This window comes from Gorilla gorilla, chromosome X, assembly GCF_029281585.2.
Source record: "Gorilla gorilla gorilla isolate KB3781 chromosome X, NHGRI_mGorGor1-v2.1_pri, whole genome shotgun sequence".
NCBI lineage: Eukaryota > Metazoa > Chordata > Mammalia > Primates > Hominidae > Gorilla > Gorilla gorilla.
In genome coordinates this window covers 159,664,384-159,681,920 of record NC_073247.2, presented here as the reverse complement: position 1 = coordinate 159,681,920, position 17,537 = coordinate 159,664,384, and the positions used below count along the sequence as shown (strand labels likewise).

Sequence of the window (17,537 nt, the reverse complement as noted above, 5' to 3'; positions counted from 1 at the left end):
TTAAAAAGGAAATTAAAAAATGTCTTCGAACAAATGAAAATGGAAACACAACAACATACGAAAACCTATGGTATATAGTGATAGCTTTACTAACAGGAGAATTTATAGCAATAAGCACCTACATCAAAAAAAGAAGAAAAACTCAGAATAAACAACCTAATGATGCATCATTAGCCAGTCCTCTATAAATGATCATATAGGTTATTTCCAATATTGTTTTCTGTTACAAACAATGCTGCAATAAATAACCTCAGTACATACGTTGTTTCTTGTTTGTGGAGGGGGAATCTTCTGGTTAAAATACCAGAAGTGAGATTGCTGCGTCAAAAGATAAAAATACTGCAAAATCTCTCTCCAAAGGAGTCGCTATAATTTCACACTCCCACTAGCAATGTTTGAGTGACTATTTTCATAGAGTATTGCCCACAGAATGAGTTGCCAAGCTTGTCAAAACTCCTCCATTCTCACTCTCAGCTAATGACTTTGATTCCTACTTAACTGAGAAAACTGAAGCAATAAGAAACTTCAGACTCCTATTGCCACCGCCTTTGTGCCTATGCTCTCTGCCATCTTGCTTATCACCATATGTGAGGCTCTACTTGCTCCTATCTAATGTCACCTATGTATTTGATCCTTCCTCTCTCACCTATTGAAGTACATGACTCCAACATTTTTACACTCTTTCTCCTATATCACTAATGTTTTACTCTCTACTGGATCATTTCCACCAACATATAAATATGCTGTTATTTCTGAGTTGGGGAGTGCGGGGGCGGGGGGGATTTTCCTTTGGATGGAGACATCTGAACAATAGGTGGTTGGGCAAGGACAGGAAAAAAAAACATACCTTCTGCTCTTAATGAAAAAATAAACATTCTTCATTCATTCATGTTAATGATTTGGAAGTAAACTCACCTGATAACAGTGTTCTACGCCAGGAGCTCTCACAATTTAATGTACATCAGAATCACCTGAAGGGCTTGTTGAACCACAGAATTTCTGACTTGGTAGGTTTGGGATGTGGCCTCCTAGAATTTACATTTCTCAAGTACGCCCAGTTGATACTGCTCTTGCTGTTATGGGGATCTTACTTTGAAAATCACTGCTCTACACCCTCTTTTTACATTTGACACATCATATCTTAATTCAACACAATCTGCATCAATTGGGCATTTGTCGATAAACTTCAAAAGTGGAAACAATCTCCTTTTTAAATTATGAAATACATTACCTTAGAAAATACGCATTTCCCTTGACCTCACTCCTCCCACCAATTATTGTTTGATTTGTTCATTCCTGTTTGAGGCAAAAATTCTCAAAAGAGTTCCTATCTCTGCTGTCTCCAATTCCTCTAGTCTTTCTTTCTTTCTTTCTTTCTTTCTTTCTTTCTTTCTTTCTTTCTTTCTTTCTTTCTTTCTTTTTCTTTCTTTCTTTCTTTCTTTTTTGAGACAGAATCTCACTCTTTAGCCTAGGTTAGAGTGCAGTGTCATGATCAACTTCTCAAATAGCTAGGACTACAGGCACATCCCACCATACCTGGCTAATTTTTCTTTTTTAATTTGTGTAGAGATGTGGTCTCACTATGTTGCCCAGGCTGGTCTTAAACTCCTGGCCTCAAGCGACCCTCCTGCCTTCACCTCCCAAAGCACTGGGATTACAACTGCAAGCTATCACACCCAGGCATCCTCTAGTCTTTCTTAGAATCACTACAATCAATCTTTCACTCCTACCATTCTATCACAACTACCCTAATCAAGGTCTACAATGACCTCTATATTGATAAACCTACCTTCAAGTCTTATCTCTCACCTGACTTAGCAGCAGCATTTGAGCTTGTATTACACCCTTCCCCTTTCTTCCCTTGACTTCAAAAACACCCTACACTTTGTGTTTCCCTCCTACCTCATTCAACACTCTCAGTCTCCTTTGCTGACTTTCCTCTCTTTCCCTACGTCAATTTTGGGATTGGTCCTTGGTCCTCTTCTGTAACTATCTCATTTGCTCTACTACACAGCTTTAAATATCAGCTTTTTGCTGATGATCCCCAAATTTATATCTCTAGCTCTGAATTCCTTACTCTTATATCCAGCAACTATTCAACATCTGCACTTCAGTGTCTAATACTCATCTCCAATTCAACACGGCCAACTCCTGGTTCCTCAAACCAGCTTCTATTGTGCTCTGCCCCATATCAGTACTGATAACAACTCCATCCTTCTCATGCTTTCTGGATTACTTCCTTTCTCATACACCTCACATCCAATCTGTCAGGAGATCCTATACACAACCTATACACACTTCCTTCAACTCATTCCCCAAAATCTGACCTTCTACCTGACTTTTTTTTTGTTTGTTTTTGGTTTTGAGACAGGGTCTCACTGGGTCACCCAGGCTGGAGTGCAGTGGCATGATCATGGCTCACTGTAGCCTCAACCTCCCAGGCTCAAGCAGTCCTCCCACCTCAGCCTCCCAAGTAGCTAGGACTATAGGCATGCATCACCATGCCTGGCTAATTTTTGTATTTTTTGTAGAGAAGAGGTTTCACCATGATGCCCAGGCTGGTCTCAAACTCCTGAGCTCAGGCAATCCACATACTTCGACTTCTCAAAGTGCTGGGATCACAGGTGTGAGCCACCACACCTGGCCAAATCTGACCTTCTTAACACCACCTCTCACCTGCTAACACTCTGGTGTGAGCCCCTACATTGCTGCAACAGGCTCATCACTGGCATTCTGTTTATCTTCTTGCCATCCTACAGTCTATTCCCAGCACAGCAACCAGAGTGATTGCATTCAAACACAAGCCAGGCCCTGCCCCTCCTCTGCTCAAAACCCTGAACTGGCTCCCATCTCCTGCAGAGTCAAATCCCAGTACTCACCATGGCCTGCAAGGCCCTATATGTCATCCGGTGCAATCATCTTTCTAACTCCTTACCCAATACTCTTTCCCTTGTCCTCTCTCAATCAGTCACACAGGCCTCTTTGCCATTCCACAAACTTGCAGGCACATGCCCACCTTGGGGCTTTTGCTCTGGCTGTCTCCTCTGCTGGAATGCACCTCCCTTAGATGTCAGCTCTGTTAACTCCTTTATGTCCTTCAAATCTTCTCTGCTTAATGAAGTCTATTCTAACTATTCAGTAGTACAGCCTGTACCTCTCCTCAGAGCCACTCTGAACCCCTCTCCTTCTGCATTTTTACTTTTTTCCATACTACTTACAACATTCAAGTGCATTATGTAATTTATTTATTCATTATGCCTGTTGTTTCTTCTCTTCTTACTCTCCATACCCCCATCACTAGAATTTAAGCTCCTTGAGAGCATTGCTGTATCACAAGCACCCAGAACAGTGCCTGGAATATAGTAAGTCCTCGACAAATATTTATTAAATAAATAGACAAATTTTCTCTTTTCTTCCAGAAAAGTCACTGCCATTGCTACTGTTTTTGAAACACTGCCTTCTTGTGCTCCCAATCTGCAGCTTCCATTCAGTCCGCACTGCATTTAACACATGCTATGTTCTGAGGAGAAATGGAAAGAATGCTCTTCTTTCCATAGGACTCAGGCCTAGTCTATGGAGCCAGTCAAAGGAATAGGCATTCTGCTCACCCATTGATCACCAAGATTCTTCCCTCAAGGGCCAGAAAGTAAAACAAACTCCTCCAAGGCCCCAGTCCCAATATAATGAACCTACGGAAACGGATGCCCAGATACGTCTGAAATTTAGTTTTCACTCAGATATAAACTTCTGCTACTATAAAGTGATTAGAGTAGATGAGTTCTGGTCTTTTTTATTGCTTAACTTTTATTTAAGGTTCAGGGGTACATGTGTAGGTTTGTCATGTCATGGGTGTTCGGTATACAGATTATTTCATCACCCAGGTACTAAGCATAGTACCCAATAGTTATTTTTCCTGCTCCACTCCCTCCTGTTACACTCCCCCATCAAGTAGGCCCCAGCGTCTGTTGTTCCCCCTCTTTGTCCTCATTGGTTCTCATTATTTATCTCCCACTTATAAGGTAGAACATGTGGTATTAGAAAATGTGGTAAAGAAAATGTGATGAATATACACCATGGAATACTATGCGACCATAAAAATGAATGAGATCATGTCCTTTGCAGGAACATGGATGGAGCTGGGGGCCATTATCCTTAGGAAACTAACACAGGAACAGTTCTGGTCTTTTCTAGTTCTAAATGTTCTTGTGACATTTCAGCTTAGTTTTTACAGTTAAATTAGCACATTTCCAAAGTTCTAATTATTTGTAATGCTTATTCCAAGTATGACTCTCTACTTTTAAAAAGCCTAAGTTAAATTACCTAAAAGCTGTTCTGGGAGCTGTTTTATCATGAACATGCATCCCATGACTGTCTGTACCGGGTGAAGGAGTTGATATTCTGAGTGTTCATTCAACTCGTTAGGTGATTTTTTTTTTCCCCTTCAGTGAATCAACTGGTCATTTGACTGGACTGTCCAAATAAACCAGTTGTAGAATAATGTTTTGGAAGGGCATTTCTCTAAAGTCAGCAAGACACTGTGGCCTATATAAGTGAAAGTAAACAAAGCTATATTTAGCTTTCCCTTATCTATCACATTATTTGGCAAGAGACACAGGCATCAGTCAGCCCAAGCGTCTTCTCCCAGCTTTGGTGCCCAATTAAGACAGAGTAGGCAGGACATAAGAGGGTCATGTTGGCTTTTCCTGGGAGAGTCTAGTCTATTTGACTTATTTTATTGTTGTTTCTATATTTTTAAAAATTTTATTTTGTAATGCAAAAGTTGTCAAAATCAAAATGCAGTTACTAATGTTAAGAACACCCTAACAAATAGAGTCAGGAAACGCCATGAAGAGAGGGTTCTCATGCTTGTATGACCAATAACAAAAAATAAATTTCAGAATACTACAAAAAACACAACCTTACACCAGGGCCATCACAACCGAATACATAAAAATACTTCCACAGGACTATCTGCCCAACAACTGCCTGTCCAACCTTGGACTGGTATCATCCTTGTTATTGATCTTTGTAGCCAAAGATAATTATTTCAAAACAAATATACAATTTGCCCCGTTTTTCCTTGAAAAAGCTTTGTCTTCCTTTACTTCCCTAAATATGACATGAGTATTCTCATTACAATACTCTATTCCCAAATAAACATCTTTTCTTTTAAAGAGGTTTCTCTCTGTTTGTTATTTAGGTTAACAGAAATAACGACAGATTCATTAGAAGTTGCAAAGATGAAAAAGAGGGATCTGGTGTATTCTTCACCCCATTTCCCCCAATAGTTACATCTTACATAACTACAGTGCACTATCAAAACTTGGAAGTTGGCATTGGAACAATGTGTGTATATATAGCTCTATTCCATTTGATCACATGTGTAGATTTTTTGTAACCAGCACTGAAATCCAAATGCAGAAATACAGTAAGTCCTCACTTAATGTTGTTGATAGTTATTGGAAACTGTGACTTTAAAGTGAAATTATGTATAATGAAGCCAATTTGACCACAGGCTAACTGATATAAACAAGAGTCAAGTTTCTATGGTATATTTCTGGTCACAAAAACATCACCAAACTTTTAAATATAGACCTCAAACACTTCTAATATTAAACACTGAAATGAATGCAAGCTATCCCCACATTTTAAAAAGATTAATGAAAACAAGATAATTATTTACCCAATTTTTGGTGAATCACTGAATGACAGTGGTCATAGTGATAATGGATTAAATAAAGAAATAAATGTCTGCAAAGTGAACATTGTTAGGAACACCTCCTCCCACCACTCAGTTCAGAAACAAGCAACAACATATATGGCAGGCTCACTGATCACTTTCTTACCATTTCACGTATTGTCATGTATGTGTAAGATTACCGTAGGCTTTACAAATTTTTATTTTACCATAATTTGTACTCATTCATTCATTCATTTTCCATCCTACTTATTCCAGTTTAGGGTTCTGGAGGGCCAGAGCCTATCCCTGCAGCTCAGGGTGCAAGGCAGTAACCTACCCTGGCCAGGACAGCATTCCGTCACGGGGTACACTCACGCACACCTCCACACTCACTCAGACAACGTAGACAGGCCAATGAGCCTAAGGTGCACAGCTTTTGGATGTAGGAGGAAACCGGAGTATTTAGAGAAAACCCACGCAGATATGGGAGGAACATGTAAACTCCACACAGACAGTGGTCCTGGCAGAAAATCAATTTTTTTCCTCATGGATGTTATGAGGAAACATTGTTGAATGAAACAATGTTATACGAGGACCTGCTGTATTCCATCACCACAAGGATCTCCCTAGTGCTAAACATTTACAGTTACACCCATCCTCCTCCTATCTACTTAATCTATTTTTAGCGATTTAAGGAATGTGCCGCAGCAGATGGGATTTTCCTGTTGTGACCTATACCTAAAAGCTCCGAGAACAGTTGTATCATTTTCATTGCAAAGAAATCTCTGACAACTTGTCAAACCTCTGTTTTGAGCCTAAGCTCAAAACTACCAGTTTGCTTTATTGCCGTAAAAAAATCTGAGCTATATCAGGGCCTTTCTAGGGATATTTAATATTCAAATATATTTTAATTAACTTATTCTATTCTTGTTGGTATTGAAGCCTAGATTAAAAAAAAATCCCTTAGTAAGCAATTGTTTAAAATGCCTCCTCCAATGACCTAGTTACATGCTCAATAAGACAATGACAACTAGATCTAGGGCTCTAAGGAATAACATTCGATAACTTTCTATCTCCAATGTGCAAAAGAGCTATGGGTCATAAGTATTTAAAATGCAAACCCTCTCATTATAACGGAAACATTCCCACTGTGTTACCTCTTCCAATCTGCATCATTTTTCTTCCCCTACCCCACCATCCTTCCCTTTTTCCAGCTACTCTTCCTGTAAGATTTCTTTTCCCCACCTATCCACAATAACTTTTCCCCCACAAAGACACTGAAGTCAATTATACCGGCAGAAGTTTAGGTAGCTATCACAAAAATTTCAAGGACATGAATATGTGATACATTTTTCCAACAAAATTGGAATCCAACTATATAGAGAGTTTTATAATCTGCTTTTTTCACTCTACACATGAGCACTTTCCCATGCCATTAAACATTTCATTATTATTAAGGGCTAAATAAGGAGAATTCTGGCAAAAGAGCAGATTGAGCTGATATGAATATATACTTTCTGCTTAAAAACATCTAGGAATGCTGAATAAAATATAATACCTAAACCATCCAACTTTAATGCATAGCCTAGCTTGAAAGGAAAGTAAATTTCCAGGGGTCATAAGGAAAGAAAGAAATCAGAGCCAGAACTAGGATGACTGTCTCAGGTTTCGTATGAAATGTTCCACATCCAGGATAACTCTTCCATCCTAGGCAACCCGGGTAATTGGCCATCTTTGCCCAATGCAGTTAAGTAAGGGGAAGCAGTTATGCAATGGACTTGTATGTGTTTCAGGCCACATTTAGGCTCTAGGGGCTGGGTCTAGCAATTTTAATTCTCTTACTAATCCCTGATTTGGACTTTAGAGGTCATTTCTTTCTCTTATATAATTTCTTTGGCTAGATCTTCCAGTATTATGTTAAATAGTAGCTGTGATAACAAGCATCACTGCCTTGCTCTTGACCTTAAAGGGAATGCTTCTACATTTTCTCCATTAAATATTTTTATTTTGGCTTACTTTTATAAGGTTAGGGGAGTTCCCTTCCATTTCTAGTGTACTGAGTTCTTTAAATCTGAAATCATCATTGATATCTATCCATTGCTTTCTTCTATAACTTTTCAGAAAATGATGTAATTTTTCTCCTTTGTTCCATTAATGTAATTATACTCCTGCACATTCCAGCAGTGAAACATCCTTGAACTCCTAAAATAAGGTCTACCTAGTACATCGTGAGATTACAGATAGGTAGATAGATAGATAGACAGACTTGGAAGATTTGTATATCTATGTCTGTTAGTTAAATTGGCCTCTATCACTTTTTTCTTGCACTACCTTTGGCTGGTTGTGATATCTACAGCATATTAGTTTCATAAACACGATGAGCAGCTTTTTCTGTTCTTCTACTTTGTAGAACAACATATATAAGATTGGGATTATTTGTTCTGAAATTTCAGTAAAATTCACCTGAAAAATTTGGGGTATGACCCTAAGAACAAGTAGGGGAAAGTAAAGATTGCAAAAAGAAACCTTTACCCTAACCACTCCACCATACGTAGGCCCTATCTTGTACATTTCCCTTCATATACTGGCCCTGCTCAAAGATCTTTGAAAAACTTCGTTGTTAGACTTTTAGACTTTTCATTGCTGTTTGACACCAAGTTCCATTAACTCCCCTATCAATCTTCTGGCACTGGCGGAGTGGAATATGGGGGAGGGAGCCATATATAATAACTTGATTTGCCAAACATGACAACTTCTGTTCAATATGACCCAGTATGCTGATTTAAAGGAACTTTGCAAGCAAGAGGAAACATAGGCCTTTAAAAATTTTGTCAATTGCCTTCCTTTGCTCTTACAGCACATTCAGACATTCTTTGCCTTTCCGATGTCATCTCTCTTTCCTGTTTGCTCAAAATTCCTTAGAACTTTGGAAAATGTTTCCCTGCTCTACCCACCACAAAGAATGTTAGGCACCTCTCCTCTCTGTTCCCATAGCAGTGATCTGTTTCTAAGTCTAAGGCACTGTTGACAAATGTCTGCCTCATTAGATTGCAAGCTTCTTAAGGAGGACTGTGGCTATTCATTTTTACCCTCTCCCAGTATTTAACACAGTGTCTAACATACAGTAGGAGGCTGTTAAATTGTGTTGAATGATTAGCGTAATTATAGAGAATGTTATGAACTAATTAGCATCTCATAACCCAACATATACTGTCTTGATTATTTTCAGAGAACTTTCCTCTAGGAGAAGACAGGCAACTATTATTTTTTTCTTATCATTTGGGCCAACATCACTCAAGTAGTGTGTACAAGCCATGAGAAGGATTTAGGAATCCTGACTAGCAAGCAATGGACCTACCCATTAGAGTTCTACCCCTCATACTTCCTCTTACCTGTCAAGTCATAGTTTCAGTGCATTCGTAACACTATTCTCAACTTTTACATTTCAAAGAGTCATTTCTGCCTATTTATTCTGCCTTCACCCACTGTATCCTGCCAGTAAGTGGGCAGTGACTTTGTGGTTCTGTCCTCATGATGCAAATAGCCAGGCTTGGCTATGCAAGAGACTATAATGCGTGAAATTAAAATAAGCCTCAATTAGACAGCAAACACATACGCAAAATGTGGAGTTCGTGAGAGCAAAAATGTTCGTCCATTTTGCCCACTGCTATATCCCTGGTACATAGAACAGTAACTGACAAAAAATAAGGGCTCTATAAGTATTTCTTGAATGAATGAATGAATGAATGAATGAATTGCTGAGTATAGTGTCCTGATAGTACTATAAACAGTGCATTCTGCTTTATATATGCACTCCTGCAAAATTGAAGCCAATGAAATATTTAAGTAGAGTTTATTATTCACAATACACCTTGATATCCCTTGCTAAGCACTGCATCAATCCTATGAGCTAACCTATTTCTTAAGGCTGGCTTCCTGAGTATGCAACTTATGCAGTCACATAGCATCTTGTTCTTAGAAGGGTCCCATGCTTGGTTTAATGCTCTGCTGTTGCTATCTTGAAATAGGGCCCCATATTTTCATTTTGCACTAGGCCCCACACGTCAAATAGCCAGTCCTGCTAGTCCTGAATACCTTTCCATTTGAGTTTGGCACCCTTGAAGTTATAACTCATCTACAGGTAAATTCTCTTGGCAAGTCCCCTGCCTGAGATGTGGGGAGGGCAGCCGCTAACCTGGAGTGCCCGCATATTACAGCTTGGACTGGGGCTCTGAATTCAGGCTGGCAATCCCGTAGTAGTATCAGTTCTCCCAGTCCCCACAAGGGAAATTTGTGTATCATTTAGACCATAAATACAAAAAGCATTCCAAAATGTCATAATGAATAAAATATTCCTTTATTACACTAAAGAGCCACTTATTTTATAGAGCTTCCATTGTCCACGATGCTGATGCTAATAGCCAAGAGAGAGCTTGTCCACATTTTCCAAGTGACTGAACTTTACATGTATCCAGATTCTCTACCGAAGTCTGCTTGTCCTAGGGCTGAAGTGAAAGATCTTTGTTTTTGACCACTTAGTGATCCTTGGTTTAAAGTCCCTGTGTCTGTGGAAGTAAGGAGATTGTCTAGCACCTCTGGCTTAAAGCAGTCACCCTAGTCAAGTTAAATTCAGGCTCTTCATCAGAAATACTTCTCATTTAGCTAGTATCTTTTCATTTGGAACAGATATGGTCATGGCTTGAGGGAAATGACTCTGTGACCATTAATGCTTGTACATTAGTGACACACTTATTATCTACCCATCTATGACTTGCAGGGCTTAAACATCCATGTCAGACATGATTTGGTACTGCATTAGGCACTGGTGTTGGAGACAGCATTCTGAACAACCTTATTTCCTTCCCACTCTTGTGAGTCCCTTTGGCATTTAATCGTTAATAATAACAACCTTCGATTGCCTCAATTTTCATTTCTGGTCTAGCATTTACTCTACAGCACTAACTGTTCAGCAGTCACTCTAAGCTCACACTCTTTGACAACTTAATGATAATCTTTGTCTGTGTACCCTGAAACCTAACTTCTAATCTGTTAAAGAATAGTTGCAGATAATTCTTCTCTATTGCTTTCAAAGTATTACTTCAGACTATGCTTATCTTCTTTATAGATTACAAATGTCTTCACTAAAATTTCAGTATTAGGTTCTAAAGCAGGAGTGTCCAATCTTTTGGCTTCCCTGGGCCATACTGGAAGAAGAAGAATTGGGCCACACATAAAATACACTAACACTAAAGATAGCTGATGAGCTTTAAAAAAATTTGCAAAAAAAACTCTTGTAACGTTTTAAGAACGTTTACAAATTTGTGTTGGGTAGCATTCAAAGCCGTCCTAGGCCACGTGGAGCCCATGGGCTGCAGGTTGGACAAGCTTGTTCTAAAGGAATTGTTTTCTTATGTAGTTATTTTATTATTTATTTCTACACAACGAACTTTTTTGTTGCTCTTTTTCATTTTGTTTTTGCTGAATACAGCTCTGAAAATTTAGAGCAGCAATATCAGATTCTTGGGAAATAACTTTCAAAGCAAACACTTGTTTACTGAACTCTGGTGATCATTTGGTATACATGATGACTCCTTTCTAAGATTTCACTTTGCCTTGGAGATGCCTGTTCATCATAGCAAAAGCCAAGAACTCCACAAGTCATTTTTGTTTCTAATTCAATTATACACACAGATATTTTATTTGCTGAACATCAGACACTGTCCTAGGCACTTTAGACTATGATGGTTCATTTTGTGTGTCAACTTGACTGGGCCATGGGGTGACCAGATATTTGGTCAAACATTATTCTGGGTGTGTCAGTGAGGGTGTTTTGGGATATGATTAACACTTAAATTGGTAGACTAAGTAAAGCAGATTGTGCTCCCTCACATGAGTGGGCCTCATCCAATCATTTGAAGGCCTGAGTAGAACAAAAAGGAGTGACCTTCCTTTGAGTAAGAAAGAATTCCCCCTGCCAGAATACCTTCAATCTGAGGCACTGGCTCTTCCTGAGTCTCAAGCCCACAAACTTTTGAATGGAAACTATACCATTGGCTCTCCTGGTTCTCAGGCCTTTGAACTCAGACTAGAACTAAACCCAGCTCTCTTGGATCTCCAGCTTGCTGACTCACCCTGCAGATCTTGGGACTTGTCCACCTACATAATCACGTGAGCCAATTTCTTATAATACATTTATTTGTGTATATATGATATGTTCATATATATATAATACACATACATACACACCCTAATGATATCTGTACAGCTTTCTCTCCCTTCCTTCCTGAGATTCTCACTCAAATACCATATTCTCAGTGAGACCTACTCTGACCACCTTATGTAAAACTACATACTTCCCTCATACTCCCTAGTACTTTTCCCTGCTTTATTTTTTTCCTCCTTAGCACACATTATCTAACATACTATGTATTTTACTGATTGATTTTGTTTCTTTTCTGGCCACTTCACTAGAATGTAAACTCTATAAGGGCAGATATTTTTGTATTTTTTTTTTTGCTTCTGTCTCCCCAGCACCACAGTACCTAGCTCATATTGTTGAAGAAATGAATAAATGACCACATTATTTTCATTTGCATCCAAGTGAGTTGCACTGAAAAGTTTGGACTCCTGATTCAAAAGGGTATCTGCAACAGGTCTCCTTCTCTCTGGTGTCTATCAAACATCTCGACAGCTTCTTCAGAAGGTAATCATACTGCTGTCTTGATAAATCTTGCAATGCACATGTTGTGGATCTTACCTTCAGCAAGCATTTTCAATTGTGGGGCTTTGTGCTTTGTTGGCTCAAATGACGCCTCCTGCAATAGAGCACATATGGAGATGTGCACATTTCCCAGGTATGGTGTCTTTATGAACCTCCGTTTGACAGGAACTCTTTTATTCTCATTATATCTGCGAGCTTTGGATCTATCTAAAGTTTTTGTAATAAGAGTTTTTTCTCTTCTGATCACCAAAAACCAAGACTTCTTCCCTCAAAATTGCAATCTATTCATATCATAACTGAATCCTGAGAAACTTGAGTGTCCTCCCCTTTCAGTTCTTCTCATTCTCCAAGCGACTACTAGTCTGGGGCAAGGTGCCCCTGTTATGTGCTGCCACAGAACTTGGTACTCTTCTTATCATAGCCCTGTCATTACTTCTTTACCTGGCTTCCTCTCCAGCTATACTGTGAGTTCCATCAAGACAGGGCCAAGTCTGTCTTGCTCATGACTCTATCTCCAAGCACACAGAGTGCATGGCACATAACAGGAACTCAATAAATGTTTGCCACATGAATGAGTAACAAGCCCAGGTAAACCTGAGTCTCACATATTTCAAAAGAAAAAAGTGAATCATAAGACATAATTTTTAAAAACAGCATAATAAATTCATATATATCACAGAACACAATTATTTAAAAAGAAAAGAAAACACAACAAGGTAACAGTATTTAGCACTAGTGAAATTATGATTTGATTTTTTCCTTTATCCTATATATTCTTCTTTACCAAATTTCCTATAAGTGTATTTTACTTTTATAGTGGGAAAAATAACATTATAATTTATAAAATAAAAAAACCCTACAAATTATCTTCACCTCTTTTCCTCAAAATAAACAAAGTATCACACACTGCAACATATGATCATTGGGGTTTTTCTCTCTGCTTGCTGACAGGTGAATAACAATATGGAACATCTGTCTTATTTAGTACCAACAGAAGTATACATTGATACAATAACCCAAGTTGCAAAAATCATGTAACTTTTTAGGATCTGAATGCCACCGGTGTTTTAGGCATGTTTTTAAAGATTCTGTAGGAACTGTTTTTAATAAAAAGAATTCAGATTCTGGTTTGATGCATGAAAACAGAACTCAATTTTATTTCATGTTTGAAAGTAAACATGACAAAAATAAGAACCAATTTTTAGCTTTCCAAAATGCTCCATGAGGTTTGCATGGCTGAGACAGTCCCCTCTGCTCTGAATGGTTTCTGTTGTCTTGAGGGGAAAATAATGCTATGGGAGAAAAGTAAAGTAGGGTTAAACAACTTGAAAAGGCTGGTATTCACATATCGCACTTTGTCATAAAAGAAGTCCCTGCAACAAAATTATCAAATTCTATATACTGAATGTTATGATTAACTTATGTATTTTCAGTTTGCCAGTACATCATCTTCTGTTACTGTGAGGCATACATATAAAACAGATTAGAGCAAATATCATTACAGAGATAATTTCTGAATAACAAAGTTAACTTCCATGTCTCAGTGAATGGTCCACAGAAACCAAGTTTTGTTAGTCTAGTTATAATGTTACATATGTATATATGTGTGTGTACATGTGTACATATGCACACATGTATTGCATTAAACTAATACAAGGTAATATATTTATATGAATAATAATACACAGGCATTATTATAGTAATACATATTTATGTGTTACCTTAAGTAAATATGTATCAAATATACATATATGATACCTTATATAAAGATTTTCTTTTTTTTCTTCTGAGATAAATCACTTTTCCTATTCATCAAATCAACCTTCTCATTCTGAAGATTGGTGAAATGAAGCCCAAGAAAGTTAAAGGACTTGCTCAAGCAAACACTGTAAATAATGGCAGAACTGGGACTAAAGCCAGAGTCTCCTGACACGGAATTCAATGGCCTGTCATTCCATTCCTTTGCTTCTCTGTAACTTAATACCGTAATTTTGGGTACTGCACTGCAATTTTCAAAACATTTTCACATACATTATATTGTTTAAGTTACACAAAAAATCTATGATGGTATCAAGGAACTGAAAGGTTAATTTCACTGCCCATGGAAACACTACTAGTTAATGACCTGGGTCTCCTTACTCCCAGTCCCTGAGATACAGCTTTGTTTCTCACCAACCATTTTATTCTTACTTGTCCCTTCACAGTTATTTTGGGAGGAGGAGACCCAAGTCAAGGCTAGGGATCTATAACCCTGTACAAGTATAACCTGTACAAAGTAGTCCCTAGTATATGATTCTGGGATCCCTCTCTCAACCTCTTCTAACACTACATAGTGCAGGTTTGAAGAACAGGTAGCTAAGACTAACAGGTAAGATCCAGGATTCAATCTCAGCTCTGTCAGACTCCTAAGGCCATTCTCCTTCCCCTGGATATGTGATGTGGTCACATATGAGGACTGTGGCCTTCATTATTTACCAAGGGTGTCTATCAGGGAGCCATAGAGTCAGAGTGGGCAGGATCAACTTCTTTTCTCCCTCTGAAAAGCTGACCTGTGTATACCATATAATGTGGCACTCAAAACAATTTGGCACATTTCTTATCCATTTTCCTACCATCTCAATATCTCTAGTGATAAATATTTGTTCAGAAGCTGGCCCTCCTGTGATCCAAACATTTGTGTGGTTAAAAAAAATGTGTCAGTCAAGCCAAAATGATGGTAGAAATATAAAGCTAACAAGAATCAGAGATTGAGCACTTCAACTTTATATCCTATTGTCAATTACCTTTGGTCTCTTGCTACTCTTCATCATGTTCCTCACGTCCTCTTGCTGCTTTCTGTAACACTTCAGACTTCCTCTTTCGCTTCCTTCTTTGTTTCTTCAAACCCGTTACAACTCTGTTGTCCTGCCTTTGTATATAATCGGCCCGTTCGCTGTAACATAAAAAGTTCAAGTGAAACCTTATTTCTCATTAGTGATAGAATAACAATGGGAGGGTTATAAGGAAAAAAATATTTGCCCAGATAACTATACTTTCCCACCTGATATTTTTAACTCACCAGATTTAATAAATCCGATAGAAATTATTCCACTTGGCTTGCTCATATTGATCATCATAACCATCATTATTATTCTCTATACAGTCATTTTGATTATGTGACCTTCTGTAACAGAAATGCTCTCCCACTTCCCTGTGCTGACATCAATGTTACCCACTCTTTAACGGTAAGTTTAGATATTATCTTGTCTAGGAAGCCAGCTCTTCCACTGCTAGTTTAGAGGGATTCCTTCCTCCTATGAACTTCAAATCTACACAGTAATGGCTCACATTGTATTAGCATTTACAATTTTCAAAGCACTTTCACTTACTCCTGTTGTCATTGGGTATACAATCTCGTACCTCCTTGTATTTGTGTGGACAGTTGGTAAAGGGGCACTTGAGAGGCTACCACATGCCACGAACTTCACTAAGTGCTTTATATACTTTCTCATTAAATCCTCATAACAACCCTAGAAGGTGGATAGTGTGTTTCCTATTTTGCAAATGATTAATCTGGGGCTTAAAGAGGTAAAATAATTCACCCAAGGTCACAGATAACTAGTAATGGAGATGCTAGAATTTAAACGTAGGTCTGTTTGACTCTAAAGTACAAGCTTTTTCCATTAGACCACTTTGCAGTATTCGTGAATAATGGCTAGCAGCAGGTATGATAAACTTCCTATGTGCATAACAAGCACTTCATGTGCATGATCTCATTTAATCTTCATTAACGACTTGATGAGGCAGGCATTATTTCTATCATTCCCATTTTTCATATGGGGAAACTGAGGCACCAAGACGGAAAGTAACTTGCCGAGGTCACCAAACTACTCAGTAGTAGAACCAGGATTCAAATCCAGACCTACCTAAATCTAAAGTACAATCTCTCTCCTACTACACTAACCTGTCTCATTCTCTCCTCAAAGCTTGTAAATTCCTTCAGACTGGAACCTTACCTTATCATTTTTTATATCCCACAGAGGAAATGGAAATGTTTGTTGATTTTTATGCTTATAGGGCTTTTACTTTCTAAAGAACTAAACATAAGCCAAGAAGAAAAAAAAATAGTAATGTTCATGGCAGAGGTAAAGAGAAAAATTCAAAGACAGAAAAAAAGAGAGAAAGATTTGCACACAATATTATGAAGAGGTAATGACAGATAAATAATCCTATCCTCAGCTCAAGCTAGGTAGCTTACAGAAGAAGATACCAGGACCTTGTAAGTGCTACTTAGCTGTACAGAAAAACAAGGTTCTGAGCATGTGGGTCCCAGAGAAAGATAAGTCTGCCTTTGAAATTATGACTTTGAAGATAAGTAATACTAACTTTTCTCCCCTAAAACTGTATTACTGGGTTGACACTGACCTCCACTAGGTAAGACAAATGTGGGGCAAAGAAACAAATTCTTTCCCAATTAATCAAAAAAATGTCTCTGGGCATAAATGAAATGGTGAATGAAGGCAAAAAATATATTTATATGATTTATCTATGGCCTATTTATGTTGCCATGTTGTTACCTACAGTCCAAAAAAAATAATAACTGAAACAACTACACAGTTCTCAGTACCTTGGGGCCAGATGTGCTTGAGAATGCAGATTCTTTTGGATTTAGAAAGGTAATATGACACGATATATTGAATACTACATGACATTCCCATGGGGTCTGGGGTAGCATCTCATAATCAAACACAGTAACATTTCTGCAACAAATATATGAATATTCACTCTAAGAATTAAATAATGACTAGAAGGAATCTCAGTCCAGGTTTGTCGCAAAATGAATACAACGAAATTTTTAGGTTTGCAGAAATTTTTGAATTTCAGGATTTTAGAGAAGAAATTGAGAACTTATGCTTTTTTCTAATGCTGTGACGTCAATATAGCCTACTTTATATAATTAAAATGACTATGTTTTCTTTATCTACAGATTTTCTTTTAAATTTGGTCATGTACATTTCACCTTAATTGACAACAAAAAAGCAACACAGCCTTATTATTTCAAAACTGACCTAGGTTTCAGAGGACTTGGTTTTTGTTCAGCCTCATCACTAACTGGCTATATGACTAACATTTACTACTGAGATCCAAGGTTAGCTA

The 17,537-nt window shown here is 38.0% G+C and overlaps 1 protein-coding gene across 1 annotated transcript in view; it reads right to left on the bottom strand.

The window, feature by feature from the left end:
* Positions 1 to 13,529: 13,529 nt before the first annotated feature.
* The window catches only part of FMR1NB (FMR1 neighbor), a 43,786-nt gene continuing 39,778 nt past the window's right edge, over positions 13,530 to 17,537 (bottom strand). The window contains exons 5-6 of the mRNA XM_004064977.4: positions 15,185 to 15,333; positions 13,530 to 13,693 (exon numbers count right to left, since the gene is read on the bottom strand). Coding sequence (XP_004065025.2) covers positions 15,198 to 15,333 — 136 coding nt within the window. The 3' untranslated portion in view covers positions 13,530 to 13,693; positions 15,185 to 15,197. The remainder of the gene's footprint in view (positions 13,694 to 15,184; positions 15,334 to 17,537) is intronic.